At 42.3% G+C, this 24,983-nt stretch overlaps 1 protein-coding gene across 1 annotated transcript in view; it reads left to right on the top strand.

The window, feature by feature from the left end:
* nkain2 (sodium/potassium transporting ATPase interacting 2) overlaps positions 1–24,983 on the top strand; it is a gene marked incomplete at both ends in the record, with an annotated part of 82,380 nt that overhangs the window by 37,383 nt on the left and 20,014 nt on the right. The window contains 2 exons of the mRNA XM_080490619.1: positions 6,412–6,549; positions 8,299–8,379. Coding sequence (XP_080346745.1) covers positions 6,412–6,549; positions 8,299–8,379 — 219 coding nt within the window. The remainder of the gene's footprint in view (positions 1–6,411; positions 6,550–8,298; positions 8,380–24,983) is intronic.

Below are 24,983 nucleotides of genomic sequence, written 5' to 3'. Positions count from 1 at the left end.
GACTAAGGACATTATGGCTATTATAGATAGGATTGAACAGTTGTGATGACAATGAGCCTCCCTGAATAGAGGAAATTGGATATTTAATGGAGAGCTTTTCACCTATGTCATTGTCCATTTCCATCACTGCTCTTCTTCCATCTTTGCTGCTTCGCTCTGTCTCTCGCTCCCCTTTTCTCTTTTTACAAGACCCTTTTTCTTCTATTTTTCCTCTTGCCTGCTCGGCCCATCTTCTCCGCCGTCTTTCTTCCCTCTCCGAGCCCTAAGTAGCCACAAATGGTCCCTAATAGCCTCCAATGGAGATGAATTGATCGTTGTGTGAACCAGATCGATAGGAGATTGCTTTTGCTGTACACAGTGGGATACTGCGCAGGCAGGCGGCCTTAATTAAGTTAACAGTAAACCACGATTGCTTCGGAGTTTTATTAGGAGAATAAAGTTTACGATGATTATAGAAACTGAAAAAAAAAGAAAAAAGTTTCAGAATGAAAGCCGTGCGGGAGAAAAGGGCATATTTACTTCAATGTGTCTGCGATTTGCTCGGATGTTGCTACTCAGACGTGATGCTCCCTGAGTGACTCATAAAGTCTTTTTGAACATTTTCTCACTTCCTCTGCCTGTTTTTCCTCCCATTTCATCCCTGCTGCGTTCTCTCTCATCCACCATCTATTTCTCCAGCTTCTCCTAACCAGCTATCTCGACCCCCCCCCCCCCCCCCCCCCCCCCACAAACACACCCCACCCCGTCTGACCTGATCTCCTCCCCCTTCATCTTCCTCCCCCTCTCTGTCGTCTGTAATGGGATGAGCAGCAGAATTTGATCAGCAGTTTTTTAAAGGTCATGGAACCAAGCAAAAAAAAAAAAAACAACTGCCGGCCAAAAAGCTGATGGAACGAGGGAGGGGGGGAGGAAGAGATTTGAGAGAGCGAGGGAGGACGTAGGAAGGAAGAGGAACAGAAGCTTGCGATGGAAATCCTTCATGAGGAGGAGATGAAGACATAAGAGGGAGTAAAGCAGGGGAGCGCCGAAACTGGAGGAGTGAGGTAGTGCAGTAATGGAGGAAAAGAGGGAGGAGGCCAATGAGGTAATTTGCTGTTTTATGACACAACAGATCTGGTAACAGATGAATGCATATTAAATATGCAGGAGAGGAGAAGAGGGGAAGGAGAGCAAAGGGGCGTGATGAGAGGAGGATTGAGGCTGGCAGGAAATGAGAAGACTGGAATGAGGAGAGAGCAGTCAGGAGAGGAGAGAAGGTAAGGAGGGAGGAACCTAAGGGCAGAAGATGAGACATTTTCATTTCTCTCACCCCCTGCCTCTTGTCTCATCTCGTCCTCGTTCCTCAGTAACAGTGGGATTTTAATCAGCTCTCCATCTCTCGCTGCCCTCTCATCACATATCTCGGCTTGTCTCTCTCTCTCTCTCTCTCTCTCTCTCTCTCTGTCCCTCGTAGTCTTATTCCCGCTCCTCTTTGTCTGTTTAAGATGAAAGACACTTTTATCACTCCGCAGTGTCTCGTAATGGTCACACAGTGCAGACGTCTTTCTGTCTCGAGCAATAAGGATTCTTTGATATCATTCCATCATTCATTATCTAATAGACGGAAATCTTTCCCAAACTCACTGAAGGCACTCGCTCCCTGTTTGCACCTCCATGTGTCTGCTGTCCCTTTCATCGGCCTCATCTTTCTGCTGCTGATCTTTTCTCGGAGTGTCTTTCACCGTCACCGACGCCTCGTGTCAGTGCCGCGTGTCACACTCGACGTACAAACGCACATACCTCTCCTTAAATGAAACGCTCCGTGGACCCCCGTAAATGATCAATTCCAGTTTCTTTTTTTCATTTTAGAAGTTAATTTAACATGACCTGCGGTGTTTTAGCTCCTCACCTTGACGCAGTGATGTGAAATTGTACTCCGGGGCATGTCGGCGCTCAGCCGTGTCTCTGTGGGGTTGCATACGAGTGCAACAGAGAGCGCTTTTTTTTTTTTTTTTCTAAAACAGTCTGGAAAATTTTGACTTTCAACAAGCAAAAACTCTGGAAACAAAGATGGTGACGTTATATGGGGCTATCACATGACATTTAAAATGACACGTGCTTGCAGGTGGAGAGTTGTTCGAGTATTTGATTTGCGGACGTATTGATATTTGTATGCTCCTAATTATATTTGGGAGTCGGTAATGAGATTTGTTTGTGCAAGCTTCAATTTGTGAGTAGTGGTACACAGATATGTGTGTGCATATCAAAGTTTCGACCTGTGTAAGTAGATTTTATGTGTGTATGATCATTTTGGTGAGAGATTTGTGCATGTCCACAAAGAATCTTCACTTCCGCCTCGTGTGATGATAGAGATTTGTCTCGAACTAACATTGCAATGCCCTCAGTTCAGACTGGCAGGCTCAGTTTGTCTGCCGAGTTCCAAAACAGTTGCTGCAATGTTATTTTCAAGACCTCTGACCTCAGGATGACCATTGTGAGCCCAGCAGAGTACTTAAATGGCAAATAAAACCCCAGTTATAAACAGTCGCAAAATCCACTCGCAAAAAGAGTCAATGGTATAATTAATATTCAAATGGCTGTGCACATATTTTCTCATTAGATTATGTTTGCTCATCCGTCACTCAATTATCACCCTTCCAACTCAATTTTTATAGAAAAAAAAAAAAAAAGTAGTTACTGAACAAATTTGACTATATTTAGATTATTCAAGTAACACAAGGTTCAACACCAATGAGCAACAGTTGGGTGACGAGGCAGGTGTTGTCGGTGTAGTTGGAGGAAACCTGTTACCTGCGAACGCTCTGTAAAACATTGGTAATCACATCAGTGAAATCCCAGCTCCTGGAATTGAGAGAACGATCCCGCTTCAAATCCCAATTTCTGCAAAAAATTGTCATCAGTTGTTCCAAGTCGAGCTCAAAACTTGTCGCCACGAGCTGCTAATTACGACGCATGGTTAAACTGGAGCTCTTTACTCAGACTACGATAACTACGGTAGTACATTTGGAAAATTCATGCAAGGGAGTGCACCAGCATCGCTTTATGCTAACAAAACAGTAGGTGGAAAAAACATAGCGGGTCCCGGAGGGATTTTTGTGCTGGCATCAGACAGATTGACAGAAGGCTGCAGAGCGAGTTGCTTGCTGTGTTTTGTGAACTGTATTCAAACAGAGAATTACATACTGTCCTAAATGTGTATTCACAGAGATTTTAACCGAATTCACTGCAAAGGACAAACTCCCCACTCCTCGTAACAGCCTTTCCAAACATATTAACATGTATTAAGACTAATGTTCTGCCATCCTCAGGTTGGCTTTACAGTACATGTCTACATTAGATAACTAACCTGCATGTGCATGTGTTTCTAGTCTAAGCAGCAGCGCTGAAATGAACATCTCTGTCAGCAGCATCAAAGCGTGTTGCAGCAGCTCCCAAAGGATGCGGCGATCCAGCTTGGAGCTCCACCTGCACAGCTTTCATCAGCTGCGCACCTCACAAAACTGCCAGATCTGCTAACATAGGTGCTGCGAGCACCGGTGTCCCGCTCACGTCTCATCTCCCCTCGCCCCCTCCGCCCTCCGTCACCAGTCAAAGTTGTGGAAAAGCCAGGCGGTTTCGCAAAGCTTCCCCTGTCTTTTCATTCGTGAAGAGGGCGCCGGCGTCACAGCTGAGGGGGCTGCCCGCGCGCTTTGTCTCACGTCTGTCAGGAGACCTGGGTGACTGAGTTACAAAGAATGATGTACCGACACAGCTGAGGTTGGTTGTTTTTGCAGCTGAGCCGTGTAACGAGAATTTCACAGGGAAAGATGAGCACAGCGCTAAGGAACAGATGGTCTGCATTTGAATATTGCTCTTATTGGTTCCCATATTAACCCGGGTTTGAAGAATAAACACCAGCAGAAATGAGTTTGTCATGACTGTCTGTTTGTTGTGGTTAAATACTTTAATCCCTCCACCAAACAGTTTTCTGCTGCACCATGTTTGTGAGAGTTATTGTATATTTTAGGGTGTGTGTTTTGTGTGGGTGGGTGTGTGTGTGTGTGTGGATGGGTGGGTGTGCATCCCAGCTGGTGAGAAGACTGTTTATATTATTGGTGATGAAAGAGGGGTCCCCAGGGGTCTCAGTAATGGGCTAGGAGGCCCTCTGACTTTTTATAATGGCCTGTGTGTGTGTGTGTGTGTGTGTGTGTGTGTGTGTGTGTGTGTGTGTGTGTGTGTGTGTGTGTGTGTGTGTGTGTGTGTGTGTGTGTGTGAGAGAGAGTCACAATTGCAGCACTATATATTAGCCAATGGAGGACACACTTTTACATAATACAATGAAGCAGATACACAAAGAAACACTGAGCCTGTCCGCCACAGAAAGAGGCTCACACAAAGACAGTGTGTGTCTCTCTCACTCACTCACTCACTCACACACACACACACACACACACACACACACACACACACACACACACACACACACACACACACATTGTGTCGCCAGATGAGCCTGGTGCATCCAATAACAGCAGGTGCTGTCAAGTGCAAGCACAGCAGACCTGCTCTGACATGGCACAACACACACACACACACACACACACACACACACACACACACACACACACACACACACACACACACACACACACACACACACACACACAAGCGTGTGGTTGAATGCACATATATCCGAACACCACATTCATACCACTTCTTCCTCCTCTTCTTGGAAATGTGGCAATCAAGACCTCATAATTAAAATTATTGTCTGCAGGGTAAAGATTGTGCGTGCGTTCGTGCGTACGTGCGTGTGTGTGTGTGTGTTTGTGTGTGTGTGTGTGTGTGTGTGTGTGTACCTGCTATGGGCTTGTAGTGTTGCCATATGGTCTCACATTAGAGCATTCTGAACCCAGCCATGCAGACATGTGTGTGCAGGAGAGATTGAGGAAAAACAGAGTAGGAAGGCATTGATTTGACATCTAAGCTGTTGGTATTTAAACACATCAAAGTTAAAAGTGTTTAGCGGTCTGTTTAATGTGAAATGAAGCTAATATCATTATCCTTACTTTATTTTTTTTGTCTTCTGTTTTGGTGCACACCTCTTCTTTGTCTCCTGCCTTCCCCTTTGTCCCTCTCTCTGTCTCCTTCAGTGTGTGTGTGTCTGTGTGTGCGTGTGTGTGTGTGTGTGTGTGTGTGTGTGTTAATATATTTAGCAGTGCCATATCATACGCTGTGCTGACTTCATTAACTATCTCAGCGTGAGAGCTTCAGTGAGTGAATGATAATAACCCCCCCACTACCACACACACACACACACACACACACACACACACACACACACACACACACACACACACACACACACACACACACACACACACACACACACACACACACACACACACACACACACACACACACACACACACACACACACAGCCCTAGGAGCTTCCCAGTGATACATGTATAACTGATTACAGTTTACTTCATTACGATAGAGCATCTGTGATTTATGATATCGTGTGACAAACACTCTTTTTTTAACCCACAGACCTTTTAGTGAGTTCTGTGGCACAGATGTGACGGCCAATAAATAAAGAGGGTGCAATGAGGATTCCTAAATCAGTGGAGCCTCAGAATGACCTTGGTGGAGCTGGGTTGTTTCTCTGAAGTTTGGATTTTAAATTTTGACAGTAAAAAGTCAGCAAAGCAACTTTAACCAGTCCCATTCCGATGTTCATCGTTTGTGTGATGCTCCATACATTGAAAAGCTTACTCAGCTGAAGTAGTGAATGTTTAAAAAGTCTTGCAATGTATGCCAGGAGACGCTGAGCTCTCTCTTTGATTACATGGACGGAGAAAGTTGGGAATTTTACCACGTCAGACATCGTCAAAGACTTCCATATTGTACACCTCTGTGAACCAAAACAGGCTCATGTGACATCCAACTGGACAGCTGTGACATAGTCGTCCCCCAGTTGGACGTCCGTCGACAACCAGATTTAATTGAGAAATTTCCTTAACAAAAGATGCTTTCCTCGCCATGATGTTGACGTCCAATGAAGGTTAGGGCCGGTTGACAACAGATGTTCATCTGGTAGCAGCAGATGTCAAAGTGCATATATTGCCTCTTCATTAGTCCTTTTTAAAAACCAGTGAATGACACACGAGTCTCATTAATCATCATTTACATATGAAACGGTGTTTGCGTGCCTCTGGTGTCTAATGTCACGCCACATCACACCAGTGACATCTCTATCATGTCTGATAAAGACAGTGATCCAGGCTGTTCCCCTGACACGTGGAGAATCCCATCTTTTGGTGTCACTTACTTGCCACAGCTATGGAATATTTCACAAAACGTGACATTGGTTGGTATTTTATTGCGACTACTAAACTTTCCTCCTCCTCATCTCTCCTTTCCTGCAGGTCAGTGTGCTGGAGCGTCAGGTGATAGATTTCCTGGGCTACCAGTGGGCTCCCATCCTGACTAACTTCCTCCACATCATCGTCGTCATCCTGGGCCTGTTCGGCACCATCCAGTTCAGGCCGCGTTACGTCACCGGAGTGAGTTCTCCACTCATACACACACGTCAGCTGGACACACTTTGACACAGCATTACTTGCAAAGATTACAATCCCGGGCGCAGGTTTAGTTGAATGTTTTTATTTTGCTGCATATTCAGCGCGCGACTAGTCAAAAAGCACATCAAAACATGTAGGAAATTCAGGAATAGTGTGTTATGACTTTTGGTAACGATTCGGCAAACCGTTTCCTCAAAAGAAAAAAAGCACCAAAAAAAAATAAACTGCCAAAAAATGTGCCACTCAAAGCAGATGGGATTTCGGTGAAAAACACAACATGGATGGATTCTCGTTCAGCAGCGAGCGTCAGAAACACACAAAACTTCATCTGGACTTTTCTAGTTAATGTTAAAATGCTACAGTTTTGTTTTTGTACAATGTTGCTTGGATAACTTATAAGTAATCCACATAGTATTTATTGATAAACATGTCTGTTTTTGTGAACTGTGTATGTTCCCTTACTTTATCTGTGTGTCAGGGATAACCCTTAAAAAACATGTTCAGCATTATGGCTTTCAGGTTTCTGAACCCCCCCCCCCCCCCCCCCACACACACACACACACACACACACACACACACACACACACACACACACACACTGAGACTGGAAAAAATGGTATTTTACATATGCTTTCCACAAGATGTAGCATCAGGCTCTTGTTCGCCTGCACTCAGCTTTCTACATGAAATAATGAGGGCTGAATAATAACTGAGTGGCAGTTTAATGTCTCTTTCTGTCTCTGGAGAAGAGACCTTTCCAGTAAGTTTGCATTTCTCAGGGCTCTTATAATGGTCGCCCAAGCAAACTGTGACATAATAATATCCTAGACTGTGAGGAGAGTTTTATAATCTCCTCGCTCGTCCACGGTTGGAAACGGCTCATTCAAGCTGTGAGAACGTATCATGAGATAAAGCTTGAATGCTTATAACAAGATGATTCTCTGTTAATTATTTATGCAAATCCTGCTCGTGGATACAAGACTGAAGGAAGATCATGTAGTGTATCCATTATAGATGTACATATTTGGCCATGTATTATGCATACTGTAAAAATATGTGTGTATTTGGAGCTGGAACAGGAAGAACTTTCCAGCTGCATTTTTTCTTTTTTTTTCTTTGTCTATGTTCTGTTTCCATCAGCTGTCGATAAAAACTTCCTGTAGTTTTTAAAACAGCTGCAGGGGTCACACACACACACACACACACACACACACACACACACACACACACACACACACACACACACACACACACACACACACACACGCACACACACAAAACAGCCGCCCCCATCCAAAGGCCTTCAACTGCTCACACAATATTTAGTGAGCTGATTCAGACAATATAAAGGAAATGAAAGTTTGATCCGAGTTTGTAAATTCAGCCCCCCTTCTATCGTTCATTCATTCCTTCCCATAGCTTGTTTTTGCACACGAACACGCACACAGACACACACACACACACGCGCACGCGCCATGTTGCGATCCATTTTCTCTCCCTGTCTGCTTTGATTCAGGTGATTGGTTGCACTCTTCGCAGTTGTTTTTATTTCTCTGCATTTTAACAATATCAAAAGTGAAGCCTCTCTCTGTCTTTTCTCTCCATCTCGCCGGCTCCAAATGCGAGACGTGAACATGTTTTTTTTGTTTGTTTTGTTTTTTGTTAAAGCGCCACCAAGGACCTGTCAAATCTTGTCTGCGTCTCACTTCCTTTCCTTCTGTCTCCCTGCAGTACGCTGCCTGGCTTGTAGTTTGGATGACCTGGAATGTTTTCATCATTTGTTTTTACCTGGAGGTTGGAGATCTGTCCAGGGTAAGGAAATGTTTCCTTGTATTGCTTCTGTAACCTTGTGAACACTTCCACTGTACATGTAAACAACCGCTCTCCCTTCACTAATACTGCGGCGTTACCGCCTTGCTGCACGCGGGATTTCTCCAAGGCCTCATACAGATGTGCGTTTCCACTTTTTCATATCAAAATTCATATATCAGAGAAACGAGGCAATCATTTATAAATCCCATGAAAAGACAAGCAGGTGATCCCACTAACAACTACGAAAGAATTCAGCTCCAGTTTTGCCCTCGGTAACAAAGACATGTATTACCAGGGCGTGATCGGTCTCGTTTCATTCATTCATGCTTTCATTCATTTATTTACTTCCTTTCATGAAAGCGAATACATTCTTACCACAGCACATCGTAAATGACGAGAAACACCTCCATGATTTGTTTATTGTGACCAGTCTCACAGATTAGGTATACTTCCCTGTCTAAATCTTTCTTTAAATGTTGCTGATGTCCGAGGCACTTTTTAAGGTTATTGTGGAGGTTGTCATTTAACAATTTACACTGGCTCATCATATTCCATTAACATCCTCCTCAGGGGTTTACCTTCGGTCAAGTTCAGTGGAAGCCTATTTTCACCATCATGGTGAGCTGGCGTAGTGTCTCTGGGTAAACGATGGCAAATCTGGGCCAAATGTGGTCAGCACCGCCAGCAGCAGCTATCATTCAGTACATGTTGATATGTGCCGTTTCTTCATTCTGGTACAGCCGACATGCTACTAAACACGACACTACAAAATGAGGACGACACTCCACTGACCCGAGGAAATTGTTCAGCGAAAACCATGTTTTCTCTTTTTGAATGACTCTATTTATTTATATGTCCTTTGCTCTAGTACCCTGGCAGCTTTTATTTAAAAAGAAAAAAAAAAGAAAAAATTGGATTATTATTATAAATATATTCAAAAAGTCAGTTTTTAGCACTTAGAAAACACTCAGACAACAAGCTTATTGAAATCAGATGTGGTTTGTTTTTATGTTTTTGAGTATTAATGGATATTTGGTCAGATTCTGACTGTAAAATATATATATATATATTTTTTTTTAAGAGTATTTTGTACAGTTTATTTCGGAAAATCAGCTGATTGTCCATGTTGCTCTTGTACTTAGTTCAGTGTTCGGTGTGTCTGGTGTAAACAAAAATGTTGATGTTAACATTGCATGACGACTGAAATTGGTTGAAATTGACAAATTCAATTCAAGCTATGGCATTTTCACGCCCACTTCAAACTTCTGGCCAATCACACAATAGCTATTGGACACCACATGAGGCAAAAGCTGGGAAAACTCTGAACCCGGTTCTGGAAAAGAGAACAAATACCCCTGTTCTTGTGGGTTATATAGACCTCAAATATGAGCCGCAGTGTGGATGAACAAGACTCTTAGTGTATAATATATCAAGTATAAGAGTTGACGTCAGTAGGCTGCAGGCTCAGTCCCCACTGTTACTTCATTCTGCAACAGATGGTGACTTAACAGGCTTTTATTAAAATAAATATCTTTAATATTGTTCTTTCAATCAGTGTGATTCAATTCCTTTAGGTAGCCATTTAAAATGTTCCAGCTGCTCTCAGCCGGCGCCACAAGAAAACGTCCGTCATCGAAACACTCTGACATACAAGAGAAATAAAAATAAGACTGGCACTAATGGAACCAATATACATGAACTATATTGTATATATACAGCACGTCATATATATTAGTGTTTAGAGGATTTTGATTTCACCTGACCAGTCTTTTATTGCCGCTCGTAATGGAGACAGCGTGTGTGGACGAGCCGGTGCTGAGCTGTGTGGGTTTCAGCTGTCAGAGATCTGAGACGCCTGCCGGAGGGGAGGAGTTCCAACAGGTTGGGTGAAGGGTGTAAAAGGGTCACCGATGGTTTTTACCTGCACGCTTTCCTGCCCTCGAGGCGCACCACCATTACTGCCGACTATCCACGCCTGCTGTCCACACGGCCGGTGGAAGGCTACCGTTTGAGACGCGTAGTCGCAGGTCCTCACCGAGCAGTGGTCGGAGGAGCAACAGACGCCGTGGCAGCAGAGCAAAATGTGCTAAGGAGATTAAGTGGGAAATAATATTTGTTGAAATCTACTATGACATTGGCTGCTATGTGTTGTGTTGATTTACATTTAGCCTGCGTCAAATCATATTGCATCCTTCTCGATTTTCCTGGGGCCCTGATGCACATTTGTGAGGTCAGCTGTAGTCCAGAGGAAGGGAACTAAAGGTATAACTTCCATGATCGATATATAAAGCCAGCTTTCATTTCTCCAAAGTGCTTTACAGTATTAGTCACATTCACACAAGGTGCTCAGTCCGTCCACTGTGAGCAGTTTGATGTTCAGTGTCGTGTTAAACGACACTTCGACAAATGAAAAGTGGGGGGGAATCGAACATGCAAGCCAACCGATTGAGAGGAAAACCGCTTTACCAACTGAGCCATAGTTGACTCTGAACCGTTTCATTTGATTTATTCTGTTTTCAAAGACCATTTATGAACTACTGAAAGTCCTTCATGACAAAAACCTTTGCAGTTCTGTCCCTTCTCTGACCGCAACTTCTTAAAATGCTGAGATGGCGTTTTTTTTTTTCTTCCCCCCCCTGCATCTCTGACAGGAAAGGTCACATAATTAAGAGTAATCTCCGGATAACTTCAGCAGCTGCAATCACAGGGGCAGGACCCTGTCAGCGGCCTGTTTACTGTTTACTGACAAAGTTGTGCTCGTGTGTTCATTCACGCCTCTCCGATGTCTGTGTGCTTTAACTAACCGAGGCTCGACACACCAGAGTGTGAGAAGACGAGCTCCCACAGAGTTCAAACCACCCAACCCTCTATATGATTAACTGCAGCCTCACGAGGTCAGATACAAGTCTAATCAAATGATTCATGATTATGCATGCTCTGTATTTGTAATTAACGCGTGCCAGCTTTATTGTCTTATGAGAGTTGAACCGAGGTCCTTCTCTTGTGCCTTTTTTAAAAATAAACGTTCAATGTTCCGTTTGGAAATAAGTCAACTTCATGTACAAATGATCAACTTGGACGTTGAATTAGGGGCAATCAGTGTGCACAAACAGAAGAAAGTCAGCTGATGGGAGTGTTGATTGTGGCTGATTACGCTCTGCGCTGTGGTGTCGAAAATCACAATTTGTTGTAATTTACTCGTCCTGTTATGTACCATGTTTGCTCTCAGCTTAATAAATCACGCGAAATTACACTTACGGCGCCGTGTGTCGTCAGTCCTAAATTACATCCTGATTTGTTTTTTTTCTCGTCTTTTCCATCATAGGTAGCAGTAGTTTGTCCTCAAGTGTAATTGGTGCCTATTCACCAGCTCCTATTCTCTGTGGTACTCCATTACGGTTGGATGCGCTCAAAACATCTCTGTGCACGTGCGAGCGCACGCACGCACACACACACACACACGCACGCACACACGCACGCACGCACGTGCTGCAACAAGCCTTGTTAAATTTTGTTGCAAAGCAAACAGCACTGAGAAGTTTTACAGCGTACCATCAGTTATATAAACTTCTTTCAGGAACCTGCAGGTTTATTATACGCTGACTTTAATGATAATTGTTCCTCTTCAGGCCGAGTTATAACTACCGCAACTGCCGGGGAGATAGGGGACCGCTCTTTGGGTTTTGTTTAGTGATCACACACAAGGTAGGAAGAGTTAAAAAAAATTTAATAAAAAAAATGGAATGAGCATGCGTATCATTTTTCTTTTCTTATGAATTTATAGGAGTCCATGATTCTCCCTCATTTTTCTTTTCTAGGGAAAGTCATTTAAAAGGCTTCAGTTCTCCAGTCCACAATCCACACATCTGGGTTCTAATGAGGGTGAAGCAACCACTTAATTAGCAGCACCTTTACCAATTACCTGCTGACCAATCGGCTTGAGGCGCAGACAAACCAGATGCCGAACAGCTTGTTTTTATGACCGGAACAGTTTGCGTGCAGCTTGCTGAAGGGCACATCCACCTTGACCCAGTTACCCCCCCCCCCCCCCCCCCCCCCCCCCACCACCACCACCACCACCACCACCAATCAGCTTCACCAGCTGCTGCATGAGATGTGAATCCATCACCTACCATTTGAGGGTTTGTTTATTGACCTGAGGGCCGGTATTACAATGAAGCACATGTAAAACAAGCATGGCTGTGTCTGTGATTGTCTCCACTTGATGAAAAACAGAGAAATTGTGGGAAACGTGGCGGGATTGTATTATCAGTTGAGAGGACAAAGTGAAATATGAGGCTGCGAGAAAATGTACTGACCATGATAAAATCAAAACTAAAATGTGAATTTGAAAAACAGCAAGAATTTTAAAAGTTATCTTTGCAACCACATATTGTGTTAATTTTGCTCGGATAATGACGTCGCTTTGCATGCCTAAAATCAGCTTACTACCAGACTGCGGAAGTCAAAGAAGAGAAGAACCAACACGCAGAACTTGTTTTGTTTTTTTATTTTAAGTTGAGCTACTGTCGACATATTATTACTTTACTGATTATCAACATAAGTGCAGGAAACACGTTTGCGTATCACTTTGAGCAAGAAACCAGAGTTAATCTTGTACAGAGGTCACTAATAGGCGGACCATGGTCTCATGTGAGACAGCTTTCTTTTTTTTACGTTATTGCTCCAGTGGCTGAGGAAACCTACAGTGTCACACATGTGAATTACACCCACATTATACCACTACAAACAAATCTGCACATTTTGAGGTGGTAAACAGTGTAAACGCGACAGTGAAGAAACATCAGGAAAAAGTCAGAGGCAAGTTATGCACACAAAGACATCAAAACAAATATAAATACTGACACACGGAGAGAAAACAAAAAGGGAAGATACAGGTGACTAAGCAGGAGAAAGTTGAGGAAAAACAGAGAACAGATTGCACTTTCCAAAAAAAAAAAATCTGACAGTGTAAATAGAGATTGTGTTCACTGAACCAGGGTGTCTTCTTTGCTCAAAAACGGTGGCACTCATCAAAGGTGCCAATGTGATGGGCCCTTTTGAGACAAAGCATAAAGGATTTAAACAAACATGAAAAACTAAAGTGAGACCACAGAAAGTAAGCAGTTCCAGACCCCAACACAACCAGTCCACCTGGACCCCGACGAGCATATTCACTGCAGACGATGATGCGCTCATCAAAGGAAACTTGCACTTTCTCAAGGAACAGGTTCAGGGACGGAGCAACGTGTCTTTTATTTACTTTAATGGTGAACAGAATGAAAACTCCAGCACCCATTCGGTCAGCTTCATTTTTTCTGTGCGTTTGTGTGTGTGTGTGTGTGTATACCTTTTACCCTTGATGAACCTTTTCACACTTTTTCCCAAATTTCCCAAATTCATGAACGAGCTAGAGTAGCATTGAAAGCATATTAACATGAAGCAGACATGCTATTAACACCAAATTCAAAGCTGAGACAGATCATTGTGACATAGCATTGTTACTCTTGAAGATGTAACCCTAAACCAAAATAACCACAGCGGATTGTCCAACCCTCTGCCCTGCTCCACTACTCTCCTTGTCTGGCAGTTCCATCTTTTGCATTATTTTTCCTACATACCTCTTATATCTATATGCACTATCAAACCGTCTCCACCGTGTCTCTCCCAGCAAACTGTCCGACATGAGCTAATCCTGTACTCATCCTCATCCACTCCACCTTGCCTCTACTCTCTTATCCCTCTTTTACACTTTCCACTGCTTTGTGCCCTTGGCCAGGATAACTGACAATTAAGATTTTAAACTGACAGATCCAAAAGTGTATTTTCAACAAAATTCCCAAATGTTCTTGTGAGTCATCCTGAAGAAAGCAAATGTTAAAAGGGAATTGCCATCCATCCATCCAAAGGGTTCAGACTTTTCACTCCGTGTTGCAAATGCCCACCTCTTGAATCATTATGATGAACTAAAATCAATCAAACCTCTAATGTCATTAAAGTGCAGCAAAACCGACAGCTCAGCTTTAAATCATAAAGGATCAGAGGTGTGTGGCTCATATATCTGTCAAAGAGAGACGAGGCGTGTATATACCAGGGTCCTTTTGCTGCTCCCACTTCTTCCTTTGCATCTTACATCCACTCGTCTGTTTGATGAGGGTAATGATGGCATGCTCTGTGCTCCACCAATACTGTGATATAAATGACATCTCGCTCGCGCTCTCTCTCTCGTTTTTTGATGCCACTTCCCTCTGTCTTTGTCTTGCTCTCTCTCACTTATAAGCCCCGCTCTTTTCATCTACATGTAATTCATTCCTCTCCTGGCTCTGCTCACCCTATAATCAAGTCTTTTTCATGTTGTTTTGCGAAGTGCCATGTTAATCTGTCCTATGCTCCTTTCATATTTCACTCGTTTTTACCTTCTCACCTCCTTTTCATACTGCCGTTTCCTCTGTATATATTATTTGTCCCAGCTCGGGGCAAGTGTGCATCTGTCACGAGGGCACTGCTATTTATGGTGAATGGAGAACATAGTGCAGTTCTGAATGCATTACTTGATGTACTCAGGCCATTACGTTTGGGGTCATAGGACAAAACTCATTGTGACACAGTCTATTTTTCTTCATTACAGAGATCTGACATCTGTTTATGTAAGAGGGTGAAGACGAACCTCAATTAGAGTTATGCCAAGTTCTCAGTGGCTTCTGAATTTGTCCACTTGATATAATTTAGCTTTTCGGTGTCAAGCTCTTTATTTATTATTAACATGCATTGTGTGACCCACAATTATTGTAGGTAACAACAAATCCACTCCCTTGTGCGTGTGTGATGACCAGCGTGTTTATCATTTCAAGTATGCAGAACCTGCCGCATGGACTGTTTGAAGTTCAGTGACCGAACTTCAAATATTCTTGGTGTTTTGTAGCGCGACAGCAGGAGAGGTAAACGTATTAGGCCTGTGAGGGGATGAAATTTGGCAAACGACTTTGACATTTTCAACTTGATAAGGGAAGTAAATCCCTGACGGCCGGTGGGAGAGTGGGAGAAAGAGCGAGGGGAAGTGCGTCAGTTTAAAGTCCTGAAGCCAGGCAACAGATGGACAGACAGACAGCCGAGGAACAGACAGATCAGCAGGACTGAGATAATGCTGAAGTGGATTTGATCGTGACACTGAGCAACAACATTGCGCGCGTCAGCGATGAGTCACTGGCATTGTCCCACGCGTATGCTTGGCCAGTAAATCAAAGTTGGAGTCAACTCACGTTTTTATTCTCCAATTACTTTGAGCTGAATAGTTGGAGCAGCTGAAGATAATTTCAATTGGAAAGTTTTCTTAATTTCCTGCTCCTGAGACCTGAGAAGTTTGCCAACTTGTAATGCTGGTGTAATCACTTATTCTTTTCATATTTAGCTAAAACAGTGTCTTCAAACATAAGAAAGGCATACATGGTGTTTTGAGGTCTAACTCACCGCCATAAAAGTATCCGCCTTCATATACGAGCCTGTTCCAGCTACTACCTTTATTTTTAGTACAATTCAGAGTGCTCCACTTTCACACAGTGAACCAGGTATTGGACAAGACAAGGCAATAGCAAGCATTACAAGAAATGTATATTTTCTAGACGGCCCCTTTTCAGACATGAAATTCCGCTCATAGAAATACATCCGTCCGTCCGTCCGTCCATACATATACATATATACATAACAATATTATTGGGTGTCAAAGCAAAGATGATTTTATATGCGTAATGTGATCGTTGTTTATTGGCTGTTGTTAAAACTCTTGTTGTGGAGTTTTGGAAAAAAGTTGTTGTGGATCAATATCTTTTGGGCAAACCAGTAAACAGGGCATTTTAATAATCTCACCGTGAGCGAACAAAGGCATGAATCGGGATTTTAACATCTTCGAGGGATAAGTGGAGTCTGATGATCGAAGGCTGTTTTGGTAACGCCATTGTTCGAATACATCTCTGGGTGAATCTTTCCATTTGTTCTCATTTCATTTTTCTATTAAACAAGGAATAAATCTCCCTGTCACCCCTCTTGTTAACACATTTATTTTTTCCTTTTCACCCTTGTGTGTTTCACAGACTTTGTATCTAATAAGTATCTTTGCCTTCCATAAGGCCCCTGTAGAGCCCCACAGGCGAGATAAGGTGTACATCCCGTCTTGACAGTAATTTGAGTTTAAGCCGAGGATTCATACCATATATCAGTCTGTCACACTCCCGTCCTTCCTGTCGCTCACTTCTCCACTATCTAATATAGCAGCAATGCCATAAAATTAATCTTTAAAAAGATTTCTGATGTGGCATCCCTGGCAGATTTGGAGAGGAGCTTGTGGAGAAAGAACTGTCACTGTGTCGCAACGACACACACACACACACACACACACACACACACACACACACACACACACACACACACACACACCCATGCTTAGACATCTGACTGTGAGTAGTCCACCATGTCATATAAAAGACGTAGCCACCCTCTGGGCAGCAGATGACACGCAGATACCGAAGCACCACGCTTGGTTGTCAGTCATAGACTGAGGGGGTGGGTCGCAGTGTGGGAGGGTTATCCCACACGCTTTCTTGCTCACCGCACGTGTGAAAACGTGCCTCTTTTAAGTATGAGTGTATTGGCTGAGAACCTGCCATTCGTAGGAGCACTGAGGAGAAAACACGAAGGGGAAGCGTATGTGCATGTGTGCACAAACTCGACCAAAACTGTCTCACAATAATACCCTTTGTTTGTCTAATTTCAACCTGGAAACGCACAGTACGGTGGTGAAAGAGAGTGGCAGCAGTGACCACGGGGAGTGTGGTCGAACGAGAGACAGAAAACACAAAGAAACCTGACAAAACTGGAAGATTGGGGGTAGAGAATCATAGCAGCAGGTTTAGATTCAAAGGTATGATAGCAGTTACAGAAGATGGTGTGTTACGGGATGTGAATCACTGTCTCTTTCAAGAGAGGATAGAGGGAAAGCAGGAAATGTAGGGATAGTGGGAACAAAACGTAGAAACATCGAGAATGTTGGCCTTCACAAAACCTCTCAGGATGATGAGATAGCTATCTAACACAGCACAGCCAAAATAGAATAAAAAAAAATCTAATGTGCCTCTCATACCAATTTCAAATCAGTAGATAATGTTGTCAGTTACCGGAGGATAAAGTGGATAAGAAATATGATACTAAATCAAACTGCAAACAACCCAATTCATCCTGGAAGAAAGTACAAGAAAGAAAAGGAGGAGATTGCCTGGGCCAGTTTGAATGCTAATAGTCGCTTAATTTTACTCCCCTCAGTAATCACTCAGCACCAGCGATTGAGAGGATGAATGAGACGATCCCGCACGTTTAATCATAGGCATTCTAGTTAAAACATCCACTCTGTTTCACTGAGTTAATCCATCAGCCCTGACTGTGTTTGATCAATGGATGCATTTGTTGGAATCATAGCATGAAATTGCCTTTTTTTTTCATTTTTTTTTTCATCAACATATCTCCAGTGGGACATTTCTACCAGCCAATTTTATCATTTAAGCCCCAAGCTTTTATTGCTGCTGATTTAATTTGATTATTCATTGTAACTGTATAGTTTCACGTGCAGCAACAACAGTTTGTTTTGACTTGTTTAAACAGAACAAGCTGAGTGAACACACAGATTGGCTGTATGCCGCAGCAGGTAATGTAGTTAAGTGACTTGACTCCTGCAGTAGGACTTGTCCTGGGGTTCAGATGGTGTCTCTGGGTGAATTTCCTTTATTGTGATGGATTTAGTTGCACTATGCAAATGATAGTTTGACTCTCATGTACATGCTAAAGTGCTGACAGCCTGCACATTAGTACTTCTTGAAACTTAAGCCTGAATACGCTCTATAATTTGAATTAAGCACTTTGAAAGGATCAAAATAAGAATACAATTTATTGTTGTTGTTTCAGAAAGACAAGAAAGTGCTTAGTAGTTTAGGCAGGCAGGAATGAGATGAAGAATCATAATGAGTGGTGCAAAATCAATACAGCGGGATGGAGGGTTATTGTAAATCAAGGTAGATGTGTGTGTTTGTGTGCGTCTGAGAGGAGGAGGGCGGGTGATATGGTTGCTTGGGGTGGAAGCTAACAGTTAATGGTGAGACTTAGTTTCTGATGAGCTCTGCCGTCCTCACCACCTGCTTCAGGTCCTTCTTCTTCGCCACACAATGTGGCAGCAGGCCATCTGTAGATGAAGGATAAAGATCAGTCAGCTGTTTAAGTAAGAAATTGCTTATCTATAGGATATAGATGAGATACTTGATTATGTAATTTTCATCCCAAACGAACCATTTAGTGGCTGCATGTTTTGAGCCACTGCATCTTTGTTGAGCTTCAGTCCAACCTGACTGAGTCGTCTTAACTCTTCTCGGCGACATTAAGAAAAACGACAACTCAATTGGCCTTTTCAGTGTTGTTAACGATGTTGCGTTAAATAAAACAAATACAAAGGAATATCATTCCACTGATCTTTTCTTAATGAGGACAAAATAGGATTAATATAAAACTGTTGATAAGCGCAGCATTAAAATGCAGCTTGTTGTTTTTTTGTTGTTGTGGTGCAAACACATCTTCAGTTCTTGCTTTGTATCAAAACATGCTCCCCTGGGATTTTGACTCATTGCTGGAGGGTTTGTAAAATAAACCCCCACACACAATTAACCCATTGAAAGCTTCTATTAGTGCCCTCTCGCTTTCATGAAATTGTGGATTCCACCTGAGGTATTTGTAAAAGCACTATAATTGGCCCACTGATGTCAGCGGTTGAAAGAGTTGGAGTGGCTGCGTTGAGGCATTTGATTGGAATTGGTAATGGCTTTAGTATGGTTAAGGTCAGGTTTTGGATCTGAAACAGACTTCATCTCTACTTACCCCCTCAGGACACGTGCGCGCACATACGTACGCACACAAACACACACACACACACACACACACACACACACACACACAAGCAAGCAATTCCAAAACACCCCCACCCAATCTGATAGGAGAGAAATGCCTTAGGCATTATGGGTTAAGGCCTCATCAAACACCCGTGGGAAATCATGGCAAAACAATGTAGAGAGATACACCATGACTGATTATATGGGTGTGAAATAACATAAACTGAGCGACATAGAGAGAGAAGATGAGAGAAACTGGGATAGAGCCACAAATAGAGATGACAGTTCAGTTAAATAGAGTGAGAAATTGACTTTAGAGAGAATAATGCTGATATTGCCCTGAGCCTGAATTTATGCCCTTAGATGTGATCATCAGCTGCCTAATGAATGGACTGAGAATGTGGTTGACTGTTGATCCTCATCAGATTTATTTTTAATTTACTGTCGGGTTTCCTCACCTCCTGCCCGCCGTACCATGTATTCATTGTATGTTTGGAGCGTGTGAAAAGCTGTTGGTTTAGATGTTGGGATAGTGTGCATCATAAGGATCCTCATAACATACTCACACCTGTGCTTGGAACGTGTGTCCAGGAAGCAGATGCTAAGGCACTCATGGGGAAAAAACTGGCGCTCCGATCCTAATACCCTCCAACCGTCCATCCATTTATCCATTCATCCATTCAAAAATGAAATTATCTCAGTTATTTTCACTGCCTTGAACACTGTTATTTAAGGTCAGTTGTTTTTTTTGTTTTTTTTTTCATTAACTTGAAACTAATAAAATGTCGCATTTGGCAGAAACCTTTCCAGAAACTGTTTAGTGGCTGGATTCTTACAAGAAAAAATAATAACATGAATAAAAACTGGGTTGTAACAACCACATCTTCAATCAACAATGATCAAAACGGTTGGCAAATAGTTCCTCATTCATATTTTATCCCTGGCTCAGATTCTGAAGGTTTACACCGTTTTGTCAGATGTAGATATGCCAGACTGTTATTGTAGCTTTGAAAAGGAATTCCGTCCTCATTTACGGTCAGACCATCGGAGGAAAAACCTTTCCGGATGATCTTTTTTTTTTTCTTTTTCCCCCCTACGCTCCTTTGCCCCTTGGGACTGGAAGACAAAGGAAAATATGGAGGTGGGAAATTGAGGGGAAATTGAGCAAGAGCGAGAAATAGAGGCAGAAAGGAATGGTGGAGGAAGCAGGATAGAGACTGGGAGGTGTGGAGAGAACGATGGAGGGAAAGCAGATGTGGTTCATTGAAGCGGCTCCAGCCCACAGTCAGAGACAAAGACCTGAGAGCACGAGTGCATGATCCTCAACTCACACACGGGAAATTATAGACTGTGTGTGATATTGTGTGTGTCTTTGTGTGTGGCACAGGTACTTTGTAATATCGTGGGGTCTTAATTCTGTTCAAACGGTCACATTATGGGAACAGAGAGCAAATCCTCATTACTGAATTGATTCAATTTTAGGGTGAGGATACGCTTCAGAGTTTCGAGAGTAGGAGTTCATCCAGGACGGATAGGGTTACAGAGAGTCTGTTATTTAGGTGATACAGATGAGAGATGTTGACAGAGGACAGGAAATATGTGGAGGAGAAGAGGCTGGAAAACGGTCAGAAATGGTGCTGAGTGAGGAATACACACACACACACACACACACACACACACACACACACACACACACACACACACACACACACACACACACACACACACACACACACACACACACACACACACACACACACACACACACACACACACACACACAGTTAGAGCTGAATACAAACCAATATGTTTTGTTTGAGGTTGCAAACCAAACAGCCCATTCATCACCAGACAGATTGATATCTCAAGATTATTTTGGGGCCATGGCTTCATCTTCTTAGTGGGTTAAATGCTGCATTGCAACGTAAATTCCACCACATAAGATCAATATATCAATGCCAGCACACAGCTGCAATTTAATTGTTTTGTATTCTGCGGGTGAGCGCAGAGTCATTTTGAGCTTTGACTCCAAAATCTGTTGTGCAGGTTGTGAACACCACAACTCGTATATTGGGATTGTTGTTCGATATGATAAAAAATATGATTCATTTTTTAATGTTTTTGTTTTGTTCTGTTTTGTTTTTTCCTCCCATATCATTTTTTTTTTTTTTTTTTTTGTCCGTGCTTGTAGTGTCTTGTTGCTGCTGTTTTGCTGCAGCTGGATGAATGGAGAGCATTTTTTTTTTCAGAATTCCCCTAAATAATTCTACCACCCAGACTCAACCAATTGACAGCTATGATGTGTTGATGACATGTCACTGTTGCACCAACAAGTGTACATCATCTACCTCAAAATGCAATATCTACTAAATTCAGCAGACTGAGCTTTAAAGTTTAATTAAATTGATAAACTTTTTGAGATGTGCTATTTTGACGGTACAGTCCTAATACTGAACCTAGGGGTACCGATAAAGATTTCACACGTAAATTCAACAATTATTTATGGCATACAACATATTCTTTGTAAATGTGGGAAAGGCATGTTTGTAGAGTAGTCTGGTATTATAAGAGCTTATCAATGTCCTTTACCATTGGAAAATAAGTGCTTTGTTTAGAGGAGAGATACGTACAGTTTCCATTTTACTGCCAATGTACAAAAACACAACGTGGGCTAAATAGAAACGAAAATAATGAATTTGTTTTCTAAACTGTGATAAATCTGGGTGACTGCTCTAATTAAGCTTATTGCTGAGAGTTTTTTTAAAGGATATATAGAAGCAAAATACAACCAGTGCACCTTTTTCTGGTAATCCATCACATTTAGTTTGTTGATGATGTTGCTGATAATGAGCTACGGAGGCATTCGGGACAGATGATCAGCCCAGTTGAACTGCTATGAGTGGTTATTTCATTTTTAAACATTATGATATAATGTGAAATACTCTGGGTCAGAAACAAAGATGTAAAGTGTGTTGTTTTATCTGTTACTCGGCCACACGGTGATGTGGTGGTGAGCGCTCTCCCTGGCATATCAAGACTGTCTCTGCCTTCACCTCCAGTCGGTTTTTGGGATCAGCTCCAGCCTCCCGAGGCCCTGAAGTCACATAGAAAATGGATGAACGCCTTTTGCTCAAAGTTGTATGAAGTTACATATTCCATAGGCGGTTTGCTGATTTCACCGTGCCAAAAAACTCGGCCGAGTTGGAGCACATTCTTCTTGCCACGTCCACTTTCAACGCTTCCGCGGAGTGAGGGAATATCGCCGAGTCAGTAGCCGTAAATCCTGCCAGGTCTTCATGACACGAGGCCAAATTCTGATTTTCACTGAGTGCCACTGTTTGTGTGTGTTTGATTTTTCGAGAGGGTCCTCACGAAAATACTGATGGATGATGCCGTGCTGAAATAATTATTGCCCCTCTCGTAACCCCTTTTAAAGGAGAGCGAGAGACAGTGAGAAACAGAAACAGGAACAAGACTGAGGTGCAGGAAGGAATGAAATATAAAGAGATGAAGACAGGGAGAAAAGATATGGAGCAAGGCAGTGACAGGGAGAGAGAGTGATGGCAGAGAGGGAGAAATTTAGAGAGATTTTACTCATTAAAAAGAGGAGCACAACAAGGGGAGACGGCATTAATCAGAGTTCTGTGCTAATGAGGCATTTACTCATTATGCTGAAATAGAGAGAGACCGGGGAAAGAAAAAGGAAGGGAGAGAGAGAGAGAGAGAGAGAGAGAGAGAGAGAGAAGAAAGAGACTACGCTATAAATTAATAGAGAGAGAACAGGAACAAACGCTGTGGATGTGCTGGGAGGATAAGAGTTACAGGTTAAGATGAAATGGGGAACAGAGAAGAAACCGACATTGTTGAGTGAGATGTTGAAGTCAGTGGAAGAATTAAAGCTTTAAAGACTTGTGCTTTATAAGACACAAATTGACTTCAATCACTGAAACTGATTTAATCTAAAAATGAGTGAACTCTCATATTATTGAGTGACTGGTTTGTTCACCTATTTTTTTTTTGGTTTTATCTGCCTTTATAGTAACATCAAATCGCAGTTGGAGCTCATCTTGACTCTGAAAAGTAATTAAACTTTGCTAACTAAATCCAAAAAAGTCAAAAATTCTTCCCTATATTGGTGAAACTGCCCACAGTAAAAGGCGATTTCATCTTTCGTCATGATTTTAAAAACACATGGTTCACATTGCTGTCTACGGAACGATGTATGTTCCTCGGCCATTAATAGGTACATTATCTAAAGCGAGACACGTCGCAGATGATTCATTGTGCGTCTTTAAGGCTTTGAGGATTAAAATAAATGAAAATGAGGCTGTGCAGATTATCTGCGTTGTCGCTGCAGGAGTCGTTCGTGATGTGGTCAACGTACATACAAGTCATCTGTACCAGTGAGGAGACGGTTACTGCTGCGGTCGACACACTGAATGACAGAAGAAACACCAAAATGTCTGTAGAGCAAAATTAGAAAATTGACAAAGGTTAAGCCAAATCATGCATCTGACAAATCTCATATATAAAAACATTAATTTTCCATTAATACCCATTTCATAACATTTTTTGGGGGGGTTGTAACACAAATGTGGAGGACGCAGCCAAAGGTTATTTTTGTTGGATGACATAAGATTGCAAATTGAAAGTATGTTGATACTTTTGGTCCAATTAAAGTGAAACACGGTACAGTTGTTCTGTTAATGTGGTCCATTTGCGGAAGTGTGAACGCTGCAGTGTCTCTAACCCTGGTGGGCACAAAGCGAGCCTACCGAGCCCCGCTGTTCAAACAATGTTGATTTCCAAACACACCGTGGTGCAGTTTGATTGAAGTTTGACTGAAGCCTGCACGCAGCCCGGACCAAAGACCCCTAAACAGACCAAAGACAGGATGTGACGGGCCTCAGAAGTGTCGGATCCTCGCAGCAGATTATAACTGATGTGTGCAACAGAGGGATTTCTGCCGCTATTTTGACTTTATACATTTTTAAGCCGTTTTTGAACGTTCAGTTTGGTAAAAAAAAATACTGCAAGTATTTATATATGCACTGCAGTGCATTCAGGCTGGCACATTGCACTTCTGTAGGAGTTATGAAAGTGAAAATATACTTCAGTAGCCCAGAAAGTCTTTTTGTTTACATGTTTTGGTCAGTCCGAGCATAAAATGAGCCGGACCTGAGGGCAAACTTTGCTTTTCTGTTCATCAAGTGTTTCATCAAGTGTGAACAATGTGTTGTATAACAAAAAAATGAATTGATAGCGAAATACATATGACATGACGGTATAATGTTCACAAGTTTGCACAAACCTTTTATTTTAGATTTTATGTTGTGGAAAAAAATGAATATTACATCTATACTGTCATGAGTTAGTTTAAATGCACCTTACTCCTACAATTCTCTTTCATATTTCATATATTCTCTAATATTGTGCATAATAGTGCAGTTCTGGTCAGTTCTGGGGTTATGCTTGCGTATTGAGTTTCCCTGATGATCTCTAACTTCAATCTCATGTCAGTAGTCTGACTCCTCATTTCTCCCATGTGTCAAAGTTTTGAAAAACACCTAATCACTCTGAAAGGCATGCAAACACAAGGCAAGGTGTCATTGCTTAGTTAATGTGTGTATATGGGACTAAATAGTTTTGAGACTGCTGAAGTAGTATATTTGTTTTTAAATCTGC

This window comes from Lipophrys pholis, assembly GCF_963383615.2.
Source record: "Lipophrys pholis genome assembly, chromosome: 21".
Taxonomy (NCBI): domain Eukaryota; kingdom Metazoa; phylum Chordata; class Actinopteri; order Blenniiformes; family Blenniidae; genus Lipophrys; species Lipophrys pholis.
This window is presented reverse-complemented; position numbering and strand designations above follow the sequence as displayed.